Source organism: Ricinus communis, chromosome 5 (genome assembly GCF_019578655.1).
Source record: "Ricinus communis isolate WT05 ecotype wild-type chromosome 5, ASM1957865v1, whole genome shotgun sequence".
In the NCBI taxonomy this organism is placed as follows: Eukaryota; Viridiplantae; Streptophyta; class Magnoliopsida; order Malpighiales; family Euphorbiaceae; genus Ricinus; species Ricinus communis.
The window spans coordinates 8599846-8619555 of record NC_063260.1 but is presented as its reverse complement, the minus strand read 5'-3'; the positions used below and the strand labels follow the sequence as shown (position 1 = coordinate 8619555).

The window sequence follows — 19710 nt, the reverse complement described above, 5'->3', positions numbered from 1 at the left end:
ACTGTTTTTCAGATCCGTGACTGTTAGTCTTCCTGCGACTCTTATCTAGTAACCCGACTCCTTCATCATCGGGTAGTGTATTTGATTTGGTATATAAATTTATAAATTCTTAGATTCTCCGCAGTAGTAATAGTAGATGTATCAGTTGAAATTTTTTGTAGTTCCGAGTCTCGCCTAATTCTTCTGGCAGACTGAATTAATTATATAAAATGTAACTGTTAAGATAATTGTGGCATCAGTAAAACGATATGAGATTTAATTGAGTTAGTAAGTGTCAGGCTTACTACGGGATTCGGTGGCCTTACGCCTACCCATTCCCTAGTACTGGTCACGGGCCCACAGATAGGGTCGTGACAGCCAATAATGAGGTAAGACGTTATATTGGGATTAAAGCCTTCACACTTTTTAATTTTTCTGAATTTCATCAAAAAATACTAAAAATATACCTAAAGCATACCAAAAGTTTATTTATTTTAATTTGTATTATTAAGAATTTATCTCTTAAAATTTCATCCAAAAAAATACTAAAATATACTTACAAGATACCAATAGGATATAATATTAACTTGTATTATTATAAAATCAACCAAATAAAGATAGATTTATCGTTCTTATTTTATATTCTTATATTTGATACTCATAAATTGAATGATGTTATATTCTTCTATAGTAACTAGTGTGTTTTGATAACATAAAAATGTATATTTCAAAAATATACTATAACATATAAAAAAAAATATATCAAATACAGTTTAAAACACATGAAGATATAATTAAAATTAAATTAAAAATATATTTAACAGTAATAATAATATATTAAAAAATAAAATATCAAAATAATTTTTTTAAAAAATCATAAATTTTTTTAAAAAAAAAATCATAAAAGGAGACCGTAAAAATAAAAATTTATGCGCACTTTCCTGAAATTGTGTAAAAGTCCCTATATTATAATATTCTAAGGGCCTAAGATTGTTGAACAAGTCCATCATTAATTTCATACCCAAATAGGCCCAAAGTCTCTCTCCCTAACAGCTATTTGGAAGTTTGAATATATTTCTTGGGGTCAAGCATGCCCCTTTTGACGATTCAGCAGTCGTTTTTGATAGATCACTATTCAGGGTCCAAATCAATGGTGTGATTAGAAGAAAGAAAGATCAAACAGCGTCATTCTATTTATTTAGGGTTATAATCTTCTTGCCCAAATCTCGTTGCTCTGGTCTTCCTTCTCTGAAACATTCCCTCTTCTTCCAAAGTGAGTTGTTTCTTAATGGGTTTTTGAGTATTATTTATTTTCATTATTATTGTTCTTATCATTCAGTTTCTTTACTGGTTTTTCTTTTTGAATTGAAGTAGTTAAGTCACTTTTGGTGAATTTTGGTTGGTTGGGTTTCTTTGTTTTCATTTTATTTTATGTCGTTAGATTTAAGCTTGGTTTTGCATTCTTGTCATGGGTTTTATTTCAATAAATTATGTTCCAGTCCCTTTTCTAATCAGTGACATGGGATTAATTAATAATTTGCTGAATTATGTGTAGTAGTAGTATACACACCTATTTGCATTATTCAGTAGATACCAATTATTATTATTATAGACAACAAAATGTTTCTGGTGGATGTGAATTGATTATTGTGGTTTTTATTTTTTTATTTTTTTAACATAATTTGTAAGTCTCGTTCTTTATGATTTCTGAATCAATATGGTTATGTTTTTTCTTTTCTTCTTTTAGTTCAGGATATTTAGAAGTACTGCAAAATAAATATGGCAGCTAGACGAAATGTTCGTTACTCTCCACTTTCTGTTGGTGAAGATGATGATTATCATGGTGTTAGACATGATAGAAGATTTGAGTATAAACCTGGAGCTTATGATAAAATCCCTTGGAGATCCGTTGCTCTTGCGCTTTTCTTACTTCTTCTTGGATCCTTACTTCTCTTTCTTTCCTTCTTCATCTTCACTGGTCATATGGGGGGAGAGAAGTCGCAAGCTTATGGTCTCTTGGCGCTTGGAATCCTTTCTTTCATGCCAGGTGCGTTGAAACATAATGGATAATTATTTGCATATATTATTTATTTGGACCATGAGTAGAATTTGAATGAATATGGGAAATGTTTCTGTCCCATTCTTTATGTTTAAATTTGAATGTATTTTTAGATTTGAGGAATTGATGCATTGCGAGACTGTTGAGCGTTGTGAGGGTGAATGCTAAAATTTGGAGCAGAAAGGGGAATTTAGAGAAATTGTTAACTTTTTATTGGAGCAACCTTGAGGAGGAAGCACAGAAAAGAAAACATAGATTGGATAACTTTACTGGGGAATTGGCATGTCAATAAAATAGTGCACTGCCACATATAATGAATATGTGACTAGTTCATTGTCTATAATAAGAGATCATAATGACAAAATATGAATGGAGAGTGTGTAGGATTTGTCTTGGATTAAAAATACTAAATATATATGTCGAATAAAAATTACTCATATCATTGGGGCGAGTGGATTTTTAAAGAGGCTTGCTATGGTTTGAAATCATAATTAATATCTCAAACCTAGATAGCTGAAAGGTAAGAAGTAGACTCAGGAAATCTGATTTAATCTGACCAAATTCTTAAATCCTTGACAACACTTTACATGCCCTGTTCAGTTTGGTTGCTTGTTCATTTTGTGAATAATCTGGGATGATATGCCTCTTTTGGTAGTTAGCTGAATACCCAATCAGCATTTTTTCGATTATCTCAATGTTTCAGCTGAGCCATAACCTTCATCTTCTCTCCAAAGTGCCTTGTTGTTTTTTCTGTTTCTCGTCATACTACTTTTTTACAAGAAGTTGAAAAAAGAAGTGGCAATCTGTATTATGCTAAAAGGCTGATTTTTGGTTTTACATTGCAAAACCAAGTGGCTTTATTGCTTGCAAAGCGCGCCAAAAATCTGCATAGCTAACAGAAGAGGTGGATCTGGAAATACAGCAGTGGTGGTTCCTGTACCTATGGGGTTGAATTATCAGGTTGTAAGCCCAGCTTGTAACAGTTATATACCAGTGCTGTGCTATTTCCCAAAGAACGAGTTGCTCTAAGATTTTGGCTCCCGATAGAGTTAAATCTATGTTGATGCAGTACCAGACTTGCATTATTTGGTTTATGCGCTGGGTACTCTGGTCTTCAGTGGTCCATGTTTCAAGATGCACAGCTGTAATCATCAGACTGTAACTTGATCTGGATATTTTAGGTCTTTTACTGGTTATAATTTTAATATTTAACTAGGATATGCAAGAAAGGTGGTCTTTGCTGACATGTGGTTGCGTGTCATTTAATCAATTCTACTGATTTGTGTGCTTGCGGGGAATGTTTGCTTACAGAATTTTGTCTAGGGAGTGGATTGAGCACTCATAATTAATGAGCTAAATGGTATTATTGACATTGGTAGTATAGTGATGGAAACTTTTGGTTGCTTGATTTTTGTTCCCCTTTCTCCCAAGTCCTGTTGGATAAGTTGGTGTAATACTCTGCTCTAGAAAATCAGAATGGAAACATTCCTTTTCCATTTGGAGTTTTGGGTCCCTGCCTCTTGTTGTGTCATATTAAGTAGTCATCTTATGTCGGGATAACTAAATTCATTCTTTCTTTTGCAGTTGCTTCAGATATTATGCTGATTGCTGAACTCATGAAACACCTTACTTTAATATTATTTTTAATTTATAATGATTCCTTATATTCATTCCCTAGCTTGCCTTGTCATGAATAGCCAGGATATTGTTGATTAAGACAAAGGGGTTATTGGGTGGTACGCTAGAAAGGATTATGTCATTCACTTTACTTTAGAAAATTGTGGCCACGTTGCAAATGTGACAAAAGTTAATTGAATGGATATATGGTCTCTTAAATTGCAGAAATAAGGATCTATAACTGTCATAGAAACTCTCTGTAAAAGAATTATACAAAATACGATCTCAACTTGTTTCAATCTTCAGAGAACTCTATTCTTTTCTTTTGAAACACATTATAGTGTACTTCCTGTATATTTTTAGCTTGCCATTATTATGTAATTTCTTCTATGTTGCTGTTTGGCAATCGTCACTTATTCATTTCATGTTACAATGGAATGTTGCCTCATTCAGATTCCACTAGCACTCATACATTTCTGTACCTTGTAAACTCAACTGACCACCATTTTGTTGTCCTTTGTTTTTGGCTTCAGGTTTCTATGAAACTCGGATAGCATATTATTCATGGAGAGGTGTGAAGGGATATCGATTCGCGTCCATTCCAGATTACTAAGATTTGTAACTAAATAGTATTTGCATAGCTGCCACTTCTAGGTTCTGTTGTTGCCACTGATCTTGGAATCTGCTGTACAGAATCATATGCTTCTGTAATTTTTACTTTGTTATAAGCTTCCGTTACCGTTATTTCCAGCATGAAGTGCAGGATTGTAAGCATTCATCTAGGGTGAAGAAGACTTTCATACTGTTCATCTTTGGTTTTACTGCAAACGATAATTATTTGATTGAATCGAGTCTTTTGTCATCCAAATAACTTTCATTACTTGTTTGTTTATCGTCTATATCCAGTAGTCTATACAGAGTCTATCTTTTGAACTGGTAAAGAAGGCATCTGATCAATGTTTGATGCAAGTGGTTAAGGATTGTATTCTGGAGGCATACATATTTGTTATATTAGTATAAAAACTGCTGTTAGTATTACTTATTCAACTTCCTAAATTATTCTATACATTTTCTCCATTGGCATCTGCTGAGGTTGCAGTAAATGCAAGTTGATTTTACACAATTTCTGTGCTGAACTATAGCAAAATATCAAAATCCCCTTATTTTGGCCTCTTCAAAAGTCAGAATATCAAGTTGAAAAAGATAGGAAAAAAAGAATATTGTGGCCAAAGGATTGCTGTGACTTGGCTTATCGCCATCACGATTGCTATCTCCAGCAGGATGTTGAATGTGCTTTCCTAAAGCCTACAGTAAATTATGAGGGCCACCATCTCCCTCTTACTGTTGTTGAGGAAATATATGTATGAACTTGAAATGCAGTCAGTCTCTGGAGTTAAAAAGAAAATTTCTGCAAAACCTCATCCCAACATTTCAAGATTGGATTCGCTTGACAAGGAAGATGACCTCATCCCAGAGCATAAGTCTTCAGTTTTCTGCATATTATGCGCATGCGCTCAAGTCACAGAAGAAGATGAACTAAAATGGGCGAAACATGCTGGCTTCAACTTTGAATTCATTACTGAACCAGTCTCTGTTCTGCTATAGCAAGAAATGGAACAAATTTCTCAAGAACACAGATGATGAACTGACAGCAAAAAACTTCAAGCAGCAGAGGAGCAAGAAGAATATCAGTTTAAGGCATGATAAATCTATAGAGGAACATGCTTGATACTGAAGCTGTTTTGTTCTTCTTATGGAACAATCAATCAGTGTCTGATAAGTCCATTTTATGAAATTTGATTATGAACTAAAAAGGATAACAAAAAAAAAAAAAAAGAAGATTACTGGTGTATTCAATCTTTATTCAGTGTGTTACGAAACAGAACACTGAATTCAACCATGTTGCTATTAAGTCAACAAAAAAGATATTTATTTTTGTTAACTATAGGAACAGTGGAATAATGGGTCAAAAATTTCTAGATCACTGTTAATTATTAAAAAGTATATCAATTTGTTTTTTCTTCTTCTATTGTAACAATATTATAATTCATTAGCATTGGTATAATCTAAAAGAATTGACATCTTGTTTTAATAAAGTGGTGGTACAATGTAATTGGAGAGAAAATAAAAAATGCAAACTAGTTTTTAATTTAATACATTAAAATTTTAAAAAATATGATTATTATCGATATTTATTTTAATAAATTCAGTACGATTAATATTTGTTTCAATAAATTTACTATAATTGGGCAATAAATCAAATTAAATTTTTTATTTTTTCATAAATAAAATATCAATTAAATACTCCGAGTTGACAAATAAACTAAAATGTTGACTTCTTCTAAGTTGGCGGTTGATTTTGGTAAAAAAGAAAAAAAAGAAAGAAAAGGGAATTCTGAGTTTTAAGAACAAAATTAAATTATAAAACAACAATTATTGCCTACATGTCCATGACTCAGCAGTATCATCAAAAAGCTACTTTGTAACATAATTTTTATTGTTTCTTACCATTTAAGAATTTTTATTATTATTACCCAAACAAAATCTGGTTTTAAAAAAAATGTCAATTATTTATTCTCTCAGGTAACTGTTTCCCTTAATGTCTGTGTTTCCAAACATTAAAAAGTCCGCACAAAAAAGTTAACGTCCCCAATTTAACCCTACCATTTCATCGGAACTAGACTGTTTTTCTATCGTAGCACGACAGGGGCAATTGCGTCATTTGAACAATAATAATAATAGACAAACTGAAATTCATCGGCCTTTGAGAATCTACAACTGCAATACCTCCTCACCACCTCAAAAAGAGAGAAAAACAAACCCAAAAAAAGAAAAGAATTTAAAAGGAAAAAAAAATGAGAAATTTTATTGGGTGCTTTTAACAGAGAGAATAAAAATTAGTCTTTTATTAATGAATAAAATCATAATCAAAGAGCCAATTAGTAATAATTCTGTTTCTCTCTCTATCTCTCTCTATATATACATATAAATATATATTTATATATATATTCACCATTCGAGCTCCATTTTTTGGTCATTTTTGGCCCTTTGATTCTCTGTTTATCGGTAAGTTTGTACTCTGTTAATTGAATATGAAGTTCGATTTCGAAATTCTCTTTCTTTTTAATTTTTGATTTTAAGATCTGTGTAAGCTAGGGTTTGTCTTTTGTTTAATATATTTTGTCATCAAAGCTTAATCCGATAAGATTCTATTGAAAATTTTGATTCATGTTAAGCTAATGAGAGGGGTACAAACTATGGCTGGAATATGTTTTTTTTTTCGTTGAGATATTGATTTTGGGATTAGGGCTTAGTTCAGTGAGTTGATAAGGAAAAATGAAATTGAAGTTGTAATTATTGAATTATTAGTGCGTGCTGTTTTCTTTTAAGTAGTCGTGGCTGCTTAATTGCTTTCAGGGATGCTGCTCTGAGTGAAACATTTCACTCAATTCACTGTATTTGAGAAGTTTCCGGATCTTTGCTTCTATTCTATGTTGGATTTTGATCAAAGAAAAAAGATGCATGCTTTTATTTATGATGTTGTATGATAGTCTCTATTAAGAATCTCCAAGGGGTCTTGTTCTCTCAATATTCTTTTTATTTTGGATTGTATAAGGAAGTGATTTTTTTTTTTTTAAAGAAAAAGACTATAAGGTTAATGCCTTTTGTTTCATGAGTGACGAAGTTCCATTATATGCGTGCATGGGGCGTGTGAATCGCGTGTAATTTCTATAAAAGGAAGTTTATGCATGTTCCCGACTTTCAGTTTATATGTTCTTTGTTATAAGTGACAGCTAGGAATGAGCATCTGTTCCCGTACCTCCTACATTATATCCATGCAAGTCTAGTCTTCATTATGATGTTGACATAATTGCTTTCTTGTTTGTTGGAGCTTTTTCAGTCTATTTCTTTTCATACTTGTGTAATAGGAAAATGGATGGGTCAAGTCACCGAGGTGGGAGTAGTGCTGATGTGTTTTTGCCAAATTATAAACTTGGTAAAACTCTTGGAATCGGTTCTTTTGGAAAGGTGAAAATTGCAGAGCATGCATTGACGGGCCACAAAGTTGCCATCAAGATACTCAATCGTCGAAAAATAAAAAACATGGAGATGGAGGAAAAAGGTGTGAATTGCCCCACCCCCTAAATTTTTATGATTGCTAAGGATTAGGTCAAGGGCTATCATGTTAGGTTGAATATAGTTATTTTTACCCCGTCATCTCGAATGATGAGTGCTTCAAATTGTATATATGGAAATTTCCATTTTAGTTATTATTAATTACATGATATTTAGAGGTTGTTGAAACGTCATATGCAAAGTCTAATGGTGAAACAATAAGGATTTATAGCTGAATATTTTATGATCAAACCTTTTCCATAAGGGAAGAAATTTTTTCTTTTTTGGTCCCTTTTATAGGTCTCATTATTTTTTCCTCAAGTTTTGCCATTGTGCAGTTTGTTATTGCTGTTTATGAGAAGCTCATATGTTATTTTCTCCCTTTATTTTTTCCTTTTTGTAGTGAGAAGAGAAATCAAAATCTTGAGGTTGTTTATGCACCCTCACATTATAAGACTTTATGAAGTTATAGAAACATCAACTGATATTTATGTTGTCATGGAGTATGTCAAGTCTGGGGAGCTCTTTGACTATATTGTGGAGAAGGGTAGGCTACAAGAAGATGAGGCGCGTAATTTTTTCCAGCAGGTATGAATTGTTTGTAACATGTGTTGCATTTTTCTTATGTTTTGTTGTCATTCTCTCTTTGTTTGATGGGCCAAATTCTTGTATGGATGCAGATAATTTCCGGTGTGGAATACTGCCATAGGAATATGGTTGTTCATAGAGACCTGAAGCCTGAGAATTTGCTTTTGGATTCTAAGTGCAATGTGAAAATAGCAGATTTTGGCTTGAGTAATATAATGCGAGACGGTCATTTTCTAAAGACAAGTTGTGGAAGTCCAAACTATGCTGCACCAGAGGTGTGGAGTTGTGGCATTTATTAAGATAATATGTATCATTAAGATCAACTCTGCCATCCTAGAATAAGAGAATTCCCCAACCCTATCTATTCATTCCAACTCTGCTTGTATTCAATGATCTTTTTTTGATAATATCACATTCAATGATCTTAATTCGAAGTTTATGTCATTCTTTCTATAGGTCATATCTGGGAAATTGTACGCGGGGCCTGAAGTGGATGTATGGAGCTGTGGTGTTATATTGTATGCTCTTCTCTGTGGTACCCTTCCTTTTGACGATGAAAACATTCCCAATCTCTTTAAGAAAATCAAGGTATTGCGGACTCATTTAAATCTGAATGTAGATTTGTCTAATAGCTTATTTGCATTTTGTCGTGTTGGTAGATAGTTCAACTGTCCGGTTTCTGTGGAGGCACTGGAATTTAATCATTTTATTGAGCTTCTCTGCCTTTGTTTTCTATGAAATGATTAAATTGTTTGAGTGCCTAATTAATCTTGTTTCTTCCCCTTAACTTATTTTACTTTATTCTATTACTTGATTTTCTAAAAAATAAAAAATAAAAAATATAAAGATATTGCCTTTTTATTGCATAAGAATTTTCACTCAATCATTGTTTGAAAATAATAAACAATTAAGTTGGGACAAAATTATCATGAGTTAATTCAGGTTTTATGTCTTAATTTATTTCATGTTGTTATGTGCAAATAGGTTTAACCTTTGTGTTTGAACCCATATCCTTTTTCACTTTAGGGTGGGATATATACTCTTCCCAGCCATTTATCACCTGGTGCAAGAGATTTGATCCCAAGGATGCTTGTGGTTGATCCAATGAAGCGAATGACCATCCCTGAAATCCGTCAGCACCCATGGTTCCAAGCTCGCCTTCCACGTTATTTGGCTGTCCCTCCACCAGACACAATGCAACAAGCTAAAAAGGTTTAGTAACTTTTTGACTGCATAACTTAGCGATAGTCAAGGAGTAATCATAGTGTTGCCTAAATCAACACTAGTGGCCCTTGTGTGTGCACGTGCATGTGCGTGTATTTTTATTAATAAAAAGTGTAAAATAGTGTGGGTTTGCTTGTTCATGTTTGGTCACTATGATGACGAAACCTGATTCATTTAAATAAATACAGTGCATATCCTTGTGACACTATGGAGCTCATTTTCATGTGATTCGGCATGGACTTAAATTATCTTACCTCAGGTCTCAGGTGTAGAATCTATAGCAATTAATTTGGATACAAAGAGATTCTTGTACTTTCTGTGTGAATCTCTTTGTATTTAGGACTAATAGTAAGGTACTTTTAATAATTTCTGTTCTGCTGATTATGGCAAAGTAGCTTCCTTGTAGGCACAACTGTGATGAACATCTTTTATTATGCATGCGACATGGTTTTGTTTATCATTGTCACCCAAAAGAACCAATTATATTTTTGTGTCATTACTGATCTAACCACAGTGAAACTATGGCTACAAAGTTTCATAGAAATTTCAGATCTTAGATCAAATACCTTGCTAATAAGAATACTTTTCTAATATTTCTTGAAGTTTCACCATAGATGGCTGAAATTCACAAGGTATAGCTCATGAATAAATTTAGAAAAGTAGAAAAGAGGAGAGAGGAATAATTTCTAAACAGATATTATTTTTGAATCAGTTAGAAGCACATTGCAGTATTACTAAGCTGTTCAATACAAGAGGGCCTTAGCTAGTTAGGTTCCTAACAAATCCTAGTTTAGACATCTTCATAAGACTGTAAATGCAACATGCTCAGCCCCTTGTCAGAGTGCCTTCTAATTTCATATAGCATATAGATTCTTGAAATTAGCAGAGGACAATAACACCTTAGTAGGATGGGAAAATCTCTTAAGTTAGAAAGTCCTTCCAATTTCTTCTTAATAGGTTCTTTTGCTTATTGAATTGGATCTTTTATTCATGCTACACTTGCACTTTGGCATGTTCAGTTGTATTTAAATATTTTCCCAGGTATTTAAATTTGATAAAATGCATGAGATGCTTGTTTTGATGCATAGACTTAAGTGCTTCTACTACATTGTAAACTTGGGGGTTGTGTTACTGACGGCTATGCAAGCAACCCGTTGAACTACTGGTGTCATTTTTGCAGATTGATGAAGAGATTCTCCAGGAAGTGGTCAAGATGGGATTTGACAGGAACCAACTTATTGAATCTCTTCGCAACAGATTACAAAATGATGTTTGTTCTCTCAAAAACTTCTTTTTATTGTTCTTTAAGCTCCCTTTGTACCTACAATTACTAAATTTTGTCTTATTTTTATAATGGTCCCAGGCCACTGTTGCATACTATTTGTTATTGGACAATAGGTTCCGCGTTTCCAATGGCTATCTTGGAGCTGAGTTTCAAGAAACAATGGTGCGTTAATTTTTCTCCCTGTTTGTCGATGGGGTTTTTTGTTAGCAGAATATCGCTTTGGGGTCATAAGGGATTTTAAAGATGCATTAAGTGCCTAAGCACACCTGGGCCGCGTAACCTAAGAATTTTAGCCCAGACCACTCCACTCTAACTCAACTTGCCCAAGTTATACTTAGTAGGTGGGCTTGGACTGTTTAAGCTGTTATTTTCTTTCCCTACCCAAGATATGTGGGATGGGGTGTTACAGTGGCATGTCACCTGTTAGCAATTGGGTTAATTGAAAGTTTGTAACTGGCTGAGAAAAAGGTGTCTATACTCAATCATGCAAGTAAAAATGTCTCTGTTATTTCTTCCTATTTGGCTTTTTAAGTTCTATTGTTTACATTACGGCAATCTGAGATTAATGACTACTTTCTAGATTTTCCTTTCTTTTTTCTTTTTTTGGTTTTCCAAATATTTTTAATACTTTGATTCCCCTTGACTATCTCATTTTCCTACTGTAGGACACTTGTTACAACCGTATGCATGCAAATGAACCTTCTTCTCCATCCGTTGGGAACCGCCTTCCAGGATACATGGACTATCAAGGAATGAGTTTAAAATCACAGTTCCCAGTTGATAGGAAATGGGCTCTTGGACTTCAGGTTCAGTTTTTGTGCTTTTAAGATTAGGGAGGGTTGCTAGGATCCAATTTACACTGCATGCATTGTGTAGTTATACAATTAATATTTTTGATTGCTTGGTGTGCGTTAGAGATCTGGATTGCTATCTTAAGTGGTGCTTGGCTGAGATAAAATGTTTTGCTTCAAAAGTTGCAAGTGACTTGTTCGCCCATCATTGTTGATGTCTAGGCTATTTTCCAAGTCTATTTGTTCATGGAATGTCTGTACTGGTGGTGGAGTGAAAGCTATTCTTTTAACTACTTGATTTTATCTGAGGCTAGATTGAGCTACTCATGTTTGTTCAAAGTTGTGATTTTGTCTTATATTTTTGTGTTCCATTTGACAGTCACGAGCCCACCCTCGTGAAATAATGACAGAAGTTCTCAAAGCTCTACAAGAACTGAATGTGTGTTGGAAGAAAATTGGTCACTACAATATGAAATGCAGGTGGATTCCTGGCATTCCTGGTCATCATGAAGGCATGGCTAATGACCCTGTGCACAACAATCATTTCTTTGGGGATGAATCCACTATTATTGAGAATGACGGAGTTGCCAAGACACCAAATGTGGTGAAGTTTGAAGTGCAGGTAAAACCTATCTCTAGTTTATTATTGCGCTGCTACTGTTATGTAGGGCTTCTTAGACCCCTTGTTTAAAAGGTTTAAAAATGCAAGAATTCAGTTTAGTTGAATTATATTAAGGTTAATTCTCATGTATGAAAAGCTCATAGTTGCTAAATGCAATTATTTCAACTCAGACGAAACAAGGCATTTTGGAAGTTAAAATATAAAATCCTGCCAAAATTAACATGATCATGCAAGAATTCAATTGAATTGAATTTTTGCACATGATTTATTTTAAATAAAGCCAGAAAGAACTTATTTGAAAAATGTTTATCATCAGGTTGATGTGTAAACAATGTATTTTTGGCATCTTTCCGGGTTTATGTTGATCTGTAAATTACTAATTGATGCACTGTTGATAGGGGATCATTTTTCATGCCAGTAACTTTTGTTAAAGGATTATTATATGTTGATTTTGCAAGAACAACTTGCTAAACATAAAAGCTGAATGGTCTTGACAGCTTTACAAAACTCGCGAGGAGAAATACTTGCTCGACTTACAAAGGGTACAGGGGCCGCAGTTTCTCTTCTTGGATCTTTGTGCAGCTTTTCTTGCACAACTTCGAGTCCTTTAGCCTGAGGCAGAGTAGGCTCTCAAGAAGATCTCTCTCCATGGATCTCTTGTTATGCCTGTGAATAAGAAAATTGCAATATGTATATAACTGTCATCAGTCTGACTCTTATGTGAACTTTCTTACTTTTCTACCTCAATTTTATATGTGGGTAATTGTTGTGTGAAGCCAACATCCAACACTGAAGTTGGCTATATCACTAGTAGTCTGTTTTTAACAGTCTGCTTTCTTTTTCACTAGGATTTCCTTTTAATGTCATTAACCCTATGGGAATTTTCATAATTTTTAAGGGTAACCTCTTCTTCTATTGAGCAAGGTTGTAATTAATCTTACGATTTTTGTGCATGTCTGGATATAGTTTTTGTAATCAACAAAAGAACAGGACTAATTGCTCAGTTTTGGAACAATTTTGTGCTGAACAAAGTAATCACTAGTTGCTTTAACCAGTTCTCATTTGCATTTTCTCATGGTTTTTCACTGAGTGCCCTCCTGGAAATTGTGGGGTGGCACTGGCAGGTGCGAGGTAATTCGGAAAATAACTAGCTATAGATAATTGTTTGAAGGGGTGGATATAATCTTTTATGCTAGAAGGATTTACTAGTCTGCAAAATGATTGACTAGCATAAAGGCCATCACGTTCTTCTGCCAAAAGATTTGGGAAATGTTGGACTAGGAAGCACCTTAATTGCATGAGATCCCACTTGTTTGGAATTGAATTTGGATTTCCACGTGTTCTTTTTGTCCCTTTTTTTTTTTTTCTTAAAGAAATTTTTTTTTACTAGAAAAGAGCCATTCTGTTCAAAAGCAAGTATAACTAAAAATCAACCAAAGGATTTTCTATTCTCTACATTGCTAATACAAATACAGGAAATAGCAAATGGGAGTGGAACATCACACACAGTTCAAGCTTTTGTTGCTGCTAATTTTATTTCAACTAGTTTTAAATTAAGGCAGACGTACCTTTTTTCACCTCCACAAGGAGATCTTAATGAGAAAGAACAATAAATGTTAACAGGAAAGGGGGAAAAGAAAATTGTATATCTACATATTAAAAGTACAAGTTTGGTATCCTGAAATCAACGCAGTAACTTTCTTTGATCTTTCGATTTGCTGACTGGCCGATAAGAATTGTAATTGAAGAAAAATAATCCACAAAAACCCTGAAAGACATCGTGACAATGTAATAATTCAGACAGAAAAATAGGAAAGATATTCTTCATTTTTGCTTACACTTGAAGTGCTACAACAAAGCTTCAAATGGTACATAAGTCCTATGTGTTGTTTTACAACTGATGAACACGAGAGAAGATCAAAGAGTTTGTGTTGATCTATTTCAGAACATACAACTAATGATGAGAATTTTCCTGAAGTGGATTGAACTGTGATTTTGTGAAAAAGATTATGAAATGCTTATCAAATGAAATGAAGATCCTACAATTGGAATTAGTTAACAAAGCAGATTGGTGGAAGATCAAGTGAGCTCCAAAGTGACAATTCACCATCATTGCTCAAAGAAGAAGAGGAATCTGAAGACCCCATTTCGCTTGACCTTTGCAGCTTCTCCTCCTGTTTCTTCTCCGTCACTTCTACTTCTGCTTTCCTTCCCTCTTTCTTCTTGTTACAAGCGTTTCGAAGATTTGTTAATTGGGCAGACCTTTCTCTTGCCATTACATTTCCTGATCCAATCTTCAGCCTTAGGCACTCCGGGATACCATTGAAGGCATAAAGAGAAGCTGAGAACTTCCTCTCATATCTCATTCTCTTCATTGCTTCTCTAAGCATTGAAGGATCATCTCCATAGTTTTCTGCCTCAACTGGCTCCTCAATCTCTTCAGCAATATCAAAAGCAGAGTAGTAACAAGATGATTCAACATGATCATCAACAAATTGGAAATCCAGGCTCCCTGTGTCAATCCCTTCTTCTTCTTCTTCTTCTTCTTCACCATCTTCTTCAGCTTCACCTCCTGAGTTATTACCATTATCACCACTACAAGGCTGTGTTATGTCGTAATCACCGCAATTATAATCAAACTCCGGTTCTTTCCCTCCGCTAGTGCTATCTTCTTTCTCTGTTAAACATGACTCGAGACTACTTGTCATGTAATCAATAGCACCATTTATATTATCATTACAAGCAGCATAATAATCTTCAGGATCGTTAAGGAAGTCAGTAAATTGGGTGTCTAAGAAATTTGTTGCTTCTGTTCTATATTCCTCAACTTCTGGCTTTTCTTGTTCATTATTAGGCAGAGAGGTCGTCACAGAAGCTGAAGAATTGTTCCTTGCTTGGAGTCTTTGAAGAAGAAGATTAGTAATCTTTGAAGGAAGAGCAGGAGTTGTTGAAGAAGACGGAGAACAGGGCCAGAAATTTGTTCTTGTATTCGCACCGCGAAGCAAGCATGCTGCTTCATCGTAAGCTCTGGCAGCTTCTTCAGCAGTATCAAAAGTGCCCAGCCACACTCTTATTTTTTGTATAGTATCTTTAATCTCAGCAACCCATCTTCCTGATGGCCTTTGTCTGACACCAACAAATCTTTTTCTAGCTCTCCTGACACCTCCTAATGCAGCTGCCTCAGCAGCTTCTTTCACCATCTCATCCCAAGCCATTGTTCCTTCACTTGAGTTTTTGTCCTGATCAACAGTTTCACTACTCTTTCTCTTCCTCCCCATATCTTCAATCCTTTTCTTTCTGTATGTATGTTCAAGTTGTTTAGTGTTTATGAAGATTCTGAAGGTCTTAGTTGTTTTTGGTTGGTTGGTGGGTTGGTCTGGACTCTGTGTTTAGCAATTTATATGAGAGGGAATGAAGATGCTGTCAAATGAGAATGAAGAGCTGAAATGGTCATATTGCCTTGTTCATATCTCTTTGTTGTTTTTATTTTAGTTCCAGCCTCTTTTGAAACCATATGTAAGTTCCTCTTAAACTCTTTAGATGAGAAGTAAGAAAGCACCAAATGGAAATATTCTTTCTCCTACCAATTTTTCTTTTTATTTTCTTTAGATTTTATTCTATTTTATTTTTTATTTTATTATTTTTGCTTTGGTTTGACCTAGCCAAACCCCAAAAGGTATCTTGATTCTTTTATTTCTTGTGCCATTTATTTAAAGGCTTTTTTTTTTTTTTGGTTGGGGTATTTTTGATGTAGGAATTTATGCTTGGATAGGTTACTCTATCTTAGAAAAATGAGTACTGTTGAATTGAAAAGAAAGGTAATTAACAAGCAAATGACTTGCAAATTTGGTGACAGAACATAGTAGTCATCACTATCATGAAAGAGACTAATTGTGAGTTTCCTATTGTTATGATATAAAAGTGTCAATGCAATTATTGAACTAACCAATAAATGACCCATATGATATGGTGATATAAACATGGGTGCATCCTCCAAAGAATAGCAACTTACACCACTTTCAAGTTTTGTAGTGCTGCTTTGGATAACTTGTACAAATGTTTAGCAACATTTTGTTGTTGTTTTTCTTATGCTTAATTTCATAAATTTAACCTAATCATTTGTTTTTCCTTTAAATTAAAAATTCATTAAGGCATTCATTTTTATTTGTAAATAAATTTTAGTAATTTATTTATAAATAAATTTTTATGATTTATATATTTTATTTCAAATGAAATAAAATAGATGTTATGTTGAAAATTATAATAAAATAATTATAGAAAGAGCAAACATAAATGAAATGATAAGATTAAAAGAGATATTTTAATTTTATAAAATATATTAATTTATTAATTAACGTGAAATTTATTTAAAAAACATCTACTTATTCAGTGTAATTAGAACATGTGTTAATATTTTTTATAATAAAAAATATTTTAAGAAATATATTTAAATATAAAAAGTAAAAAAAGTTTATTTAAATTTAATAAATTCTTTAATTTTGCTCTTTATTTTACTTTTATTTTCATAAACGTTAATAATTCTATTTTTTTCCTTTTTTTCTACCAGAATTAAAAAATCAATTAAGAAAGTGAATGAAAACTTTTAATTTATTTACTAAAATTAAAAGAGAGATCGAAGCTTGGCTCCATAAACGTAGAAATCTAACTAATTTTTTATTTTATATTTAAAGAAGAAAGAATGTATTAGAGTTTAATTTTATAAGATAACTCTCCATAATAAAAAATTTGATTCAAATAAAAATGTTTTGAATATTTATTATTACAATCAATTTTATAAAAATTTAATTACCTCGAATTCAAAATGAAACTTTATTTGGATTAGACACATAAATTCTAAATTTTCAAATAAATTTTATAAAAGTATTTTGAAATTTTATTTCAACCTGAACATAATGGAAGGCTTCCACAATTATTTGTAACCAAGAAAACTTGACCATCTCCAATTCATCATGGTAATCATTTATTAACCTCAAAGCCTAATGCTCTTCACATTCTTGATATTAGATTTCAACTATTTTAGTATGAATGAAATCTTTTCAGGCTGGGTCGAAATTGTTATATATATATTATATTTTAAAATATAATTTCTTTTTTAAAAAAAAAAATCGAGTAACCAAAAAACAGATATAAAAAAGAAAGAAATAAAATAAATTGATATCAGTGAAAAATTTGTGCTATTGATACTATCATTAAAGAAGTCACTTTCAAATTTGAAGCCTGAGAAAAGGTTAAGAAAATGACTTTGGATTATTAGTCATGAAATGGGTTTTGTCGTCATTGTTGTTTAAAGTCAAGAACTAACGATTTTCCCAAAGCCCCACCACAGTGATCATCTCCAATTATTTCACTAAAACTGACATTAACAGGGTATTTAATTACACTGTAATTATGTATTATCTTAATATTAAAACTTTGTATTATTCTTATCATGCAACAGATTTTTTAGATGAATTATTCTTATTATTATTATTATTATTTGATCAAGCTAAGACAGTGACATTCCCTGGATTTAGTCTTATTCACTGCCCCTTTTGAGAATACTCTTAACTCATTATTTGCTTCTTTGTCTTTTGTCATATGAAATATACTACCAACTAATGATTAATTCTAGAGTTATTCTCAATTAAACTAGTACAGTGATTTCATTTTAATTGAATTAACTAAATTAATTATTTATATCTTAATTTTATAATAAGTAAGTATACGGAAAAAGCATCGGCATGCTCAGTACTGGATGTATTAAATGTTAAATTTGAATATGCCATTTAATTTAATTAATATCATCACCCATAAAGTTTAGAATAGGAATGTGTTACTTTGATGATGAAGGTAAAAAAAATTAAATACATTATATTAATATATGTCTTATAATCCATTGAAACTTGAATGAATAAAAGAATTACATCAAGTGGGCTGAGTTTGTGAGATTATAAAAGTAGGAACAGAAAATCATCTGACGGCTGACGGGCATAACAAAAGCAGAGACGGACCAAAGAGTGAATGCAGACAAATTTTCACTTTTCTGTTTGCTAGGGTGTTTTTTTCTTAATATCCTTAAAGTTAACTACCATTGATCAATAAAAAAATAAGCCCCTTTCCAATAATATCTTTTTTAAAATTAATATATTTAGTGAATTAATAAAAATATTATTTATTAAATTTGTAAGAATAAAACTATATATATATATATATATATATATATATATCATATTCTTAAAGAAAAACTATAAATATCATACAACTAACGTATTTAAAATAAATTAACTACATATATATATATATATATATATATATATATATAAATTTACAAACTAATAAAATTATTTATATTTAATAAATTTTTTAAGATTCCAAATTTATCATCATTTACAAAGATTAAAATAACAAATACCAAAACTCAATACTTTCTTTAATAATTAATAATTATGAAAAGATTTCAAAGTTTATTAACTATTATATAATAGTTTTATTGATTATTCAATAAATAAAAAATCAAGTTAACCATTCTTATGCCACGTGGGATGTTATATGGAATTTTTAGGCAAGTGTAAGCATCTAATTCTGCTGCATCCAAAGAAGTTGTCAATTGCCATTCTTGTTCCTCCACGTGGAGGTCCCACAGCTAATTAATTGTCTTCTTCTCAAACAAATTCAATAGACTATTAATTAGAATAATCCTTATATGAGGGAATAATATAATATGAGTTGCAATTAATTTATTATACTTATATAATAAGCTATTAGAGCCAAGTAGATGCCTCTCCTTCCTTATTAGACTCATTGATTTCAACTAAAAGGATATTCTGAGTTATTGTCATATCGATGTAAATAAATAAAGTCCAGACGAATTTTGAAAAACTCAAGCTCGAGCCAAGTTTTAATATTTTATATTAATAAATATATATAAATTTATGTTAACATTAAAAAGTTTTATTAACTATAATTATTATAATAAATCAAATCAATATTAATTTAGTGGATAAGATTTATATATATCCTATTAACCTTGTAAGTTTAAATCCTACTCTCTACATAATAGTTGGTTTTTTTTCAATTAAGTCTAAGCTAGATTAGGCTCGCGACACCGATTTGAACGAAGTATTATGGAGTTCAAACTCAGTTCAATTGACATCAAGTCAATCTCAAATAATTTTCAAGTTGATTTTGAGTAATTTGCGAGTTAGCCCGACCGGGTTGTATTCCTAATCTCCTCCAGTAATGCTAAAAATTATAAGAGCAAAATTTTTTATTGTATTATGACTAGAAGAAGTGATAATTCATGTTATTGTTTCACAAACAAATCGTGCCAATATATAAGTATTAATATTAAGAAAAAAGAGAAAAGTATAAGAAATTATTAGTTAGTTTTTCCTTTTAAATTTTAAGTATGTGTTTTCGTAGCAAAAAT

General features: G+C 32.2%; 3 protein-coding genes across 4 annotated transcripts; 2 read left to right on the top strand and 1 right to left on the bottom strand.

Annotated features, from left to right (window-relative positions):
- Positions 1 to 1048: 1048 nt before the first annotated feature.
- LOC8283437 (transmembrane protein 230) lies at positions 1049 to 4502 on the top strand. Of its 2 annotated transcripts, none has more exons than XM_002529973.4 (3): positions 1049 to 1252; positions 1732 to 2026; positions 4189 to 4502. In XM_002529973.4, exons 2-3 carry the CDS (start codon positions 1759 to 1761, stop codon positions 4266 to 4268), a joined length of 348 nt encoding a protein of 115 aa, XP_002530019.2. In that variant the 5' UTR covers positions 1049 to 1252; positions 1732 to 1758; the 3' UTR covers positions 4269 to 4502. The 2 variants fall into 2 exon arrangements, with proteins under 2 accessions (XP_002530019.2, XP_015581373.1); XM_015725887.3 differs by having other exon boundaries at positions 1056 to 1252; positions 1727 to 2026.
- A 1922-nt stretch (positions 4503 to 6424) lies between these two features.
- Positions 6425 to 13200, top strand: LOC8283436 (SNF1-related protein kinase catalytic subunit alpha KIN10). Its single transcript, XM_048374197.1, has 11 exons — positions 6425 to 6721; positions 7585 to 7778; positions 8175 to 8359; positions 8452 to 8634; positions 8816 to 8947; positions 9386 to 9571; positions 10764 to 10853; positions 10947 to 11030; positions 11534 to 11674; positions 12039 to 12281; positions 12779 to 13200. The coding sequence occupies exons 2-11, from the start codon at positions 7589 to 7591 to the stop codon at positions 12890 to 12892; spliced, it is 1548 nt and encodes a 515-aa protein (XP_048230154.1). The 5' UTR covers positions 6425 to 6721; positions 7585 to 7588; the 3' UTR covers positions 12893 to 13200.
- An 890-nt stretch (positions 13201 to 14090) lies between these two features.
- Positions 14091 to 16467, bottom strand: LOC8283435 (ethylene-responsive transcription factor ERN1). The gene has a single exon (XM_002529971.4). The coding sequence runs from the start codon at positions 15557 to 15559 to the stop codon at positions 14333 to 14335; it is 1227 nt and encodes a 408-aa protein (XP_002530017.1). The 5' UTR covers positions 15560 to 16467; the 3' UTR covers positions 14091 to 14332.
- Positions 16468 to 19710: the final 3243 nt, after the last annotated feature.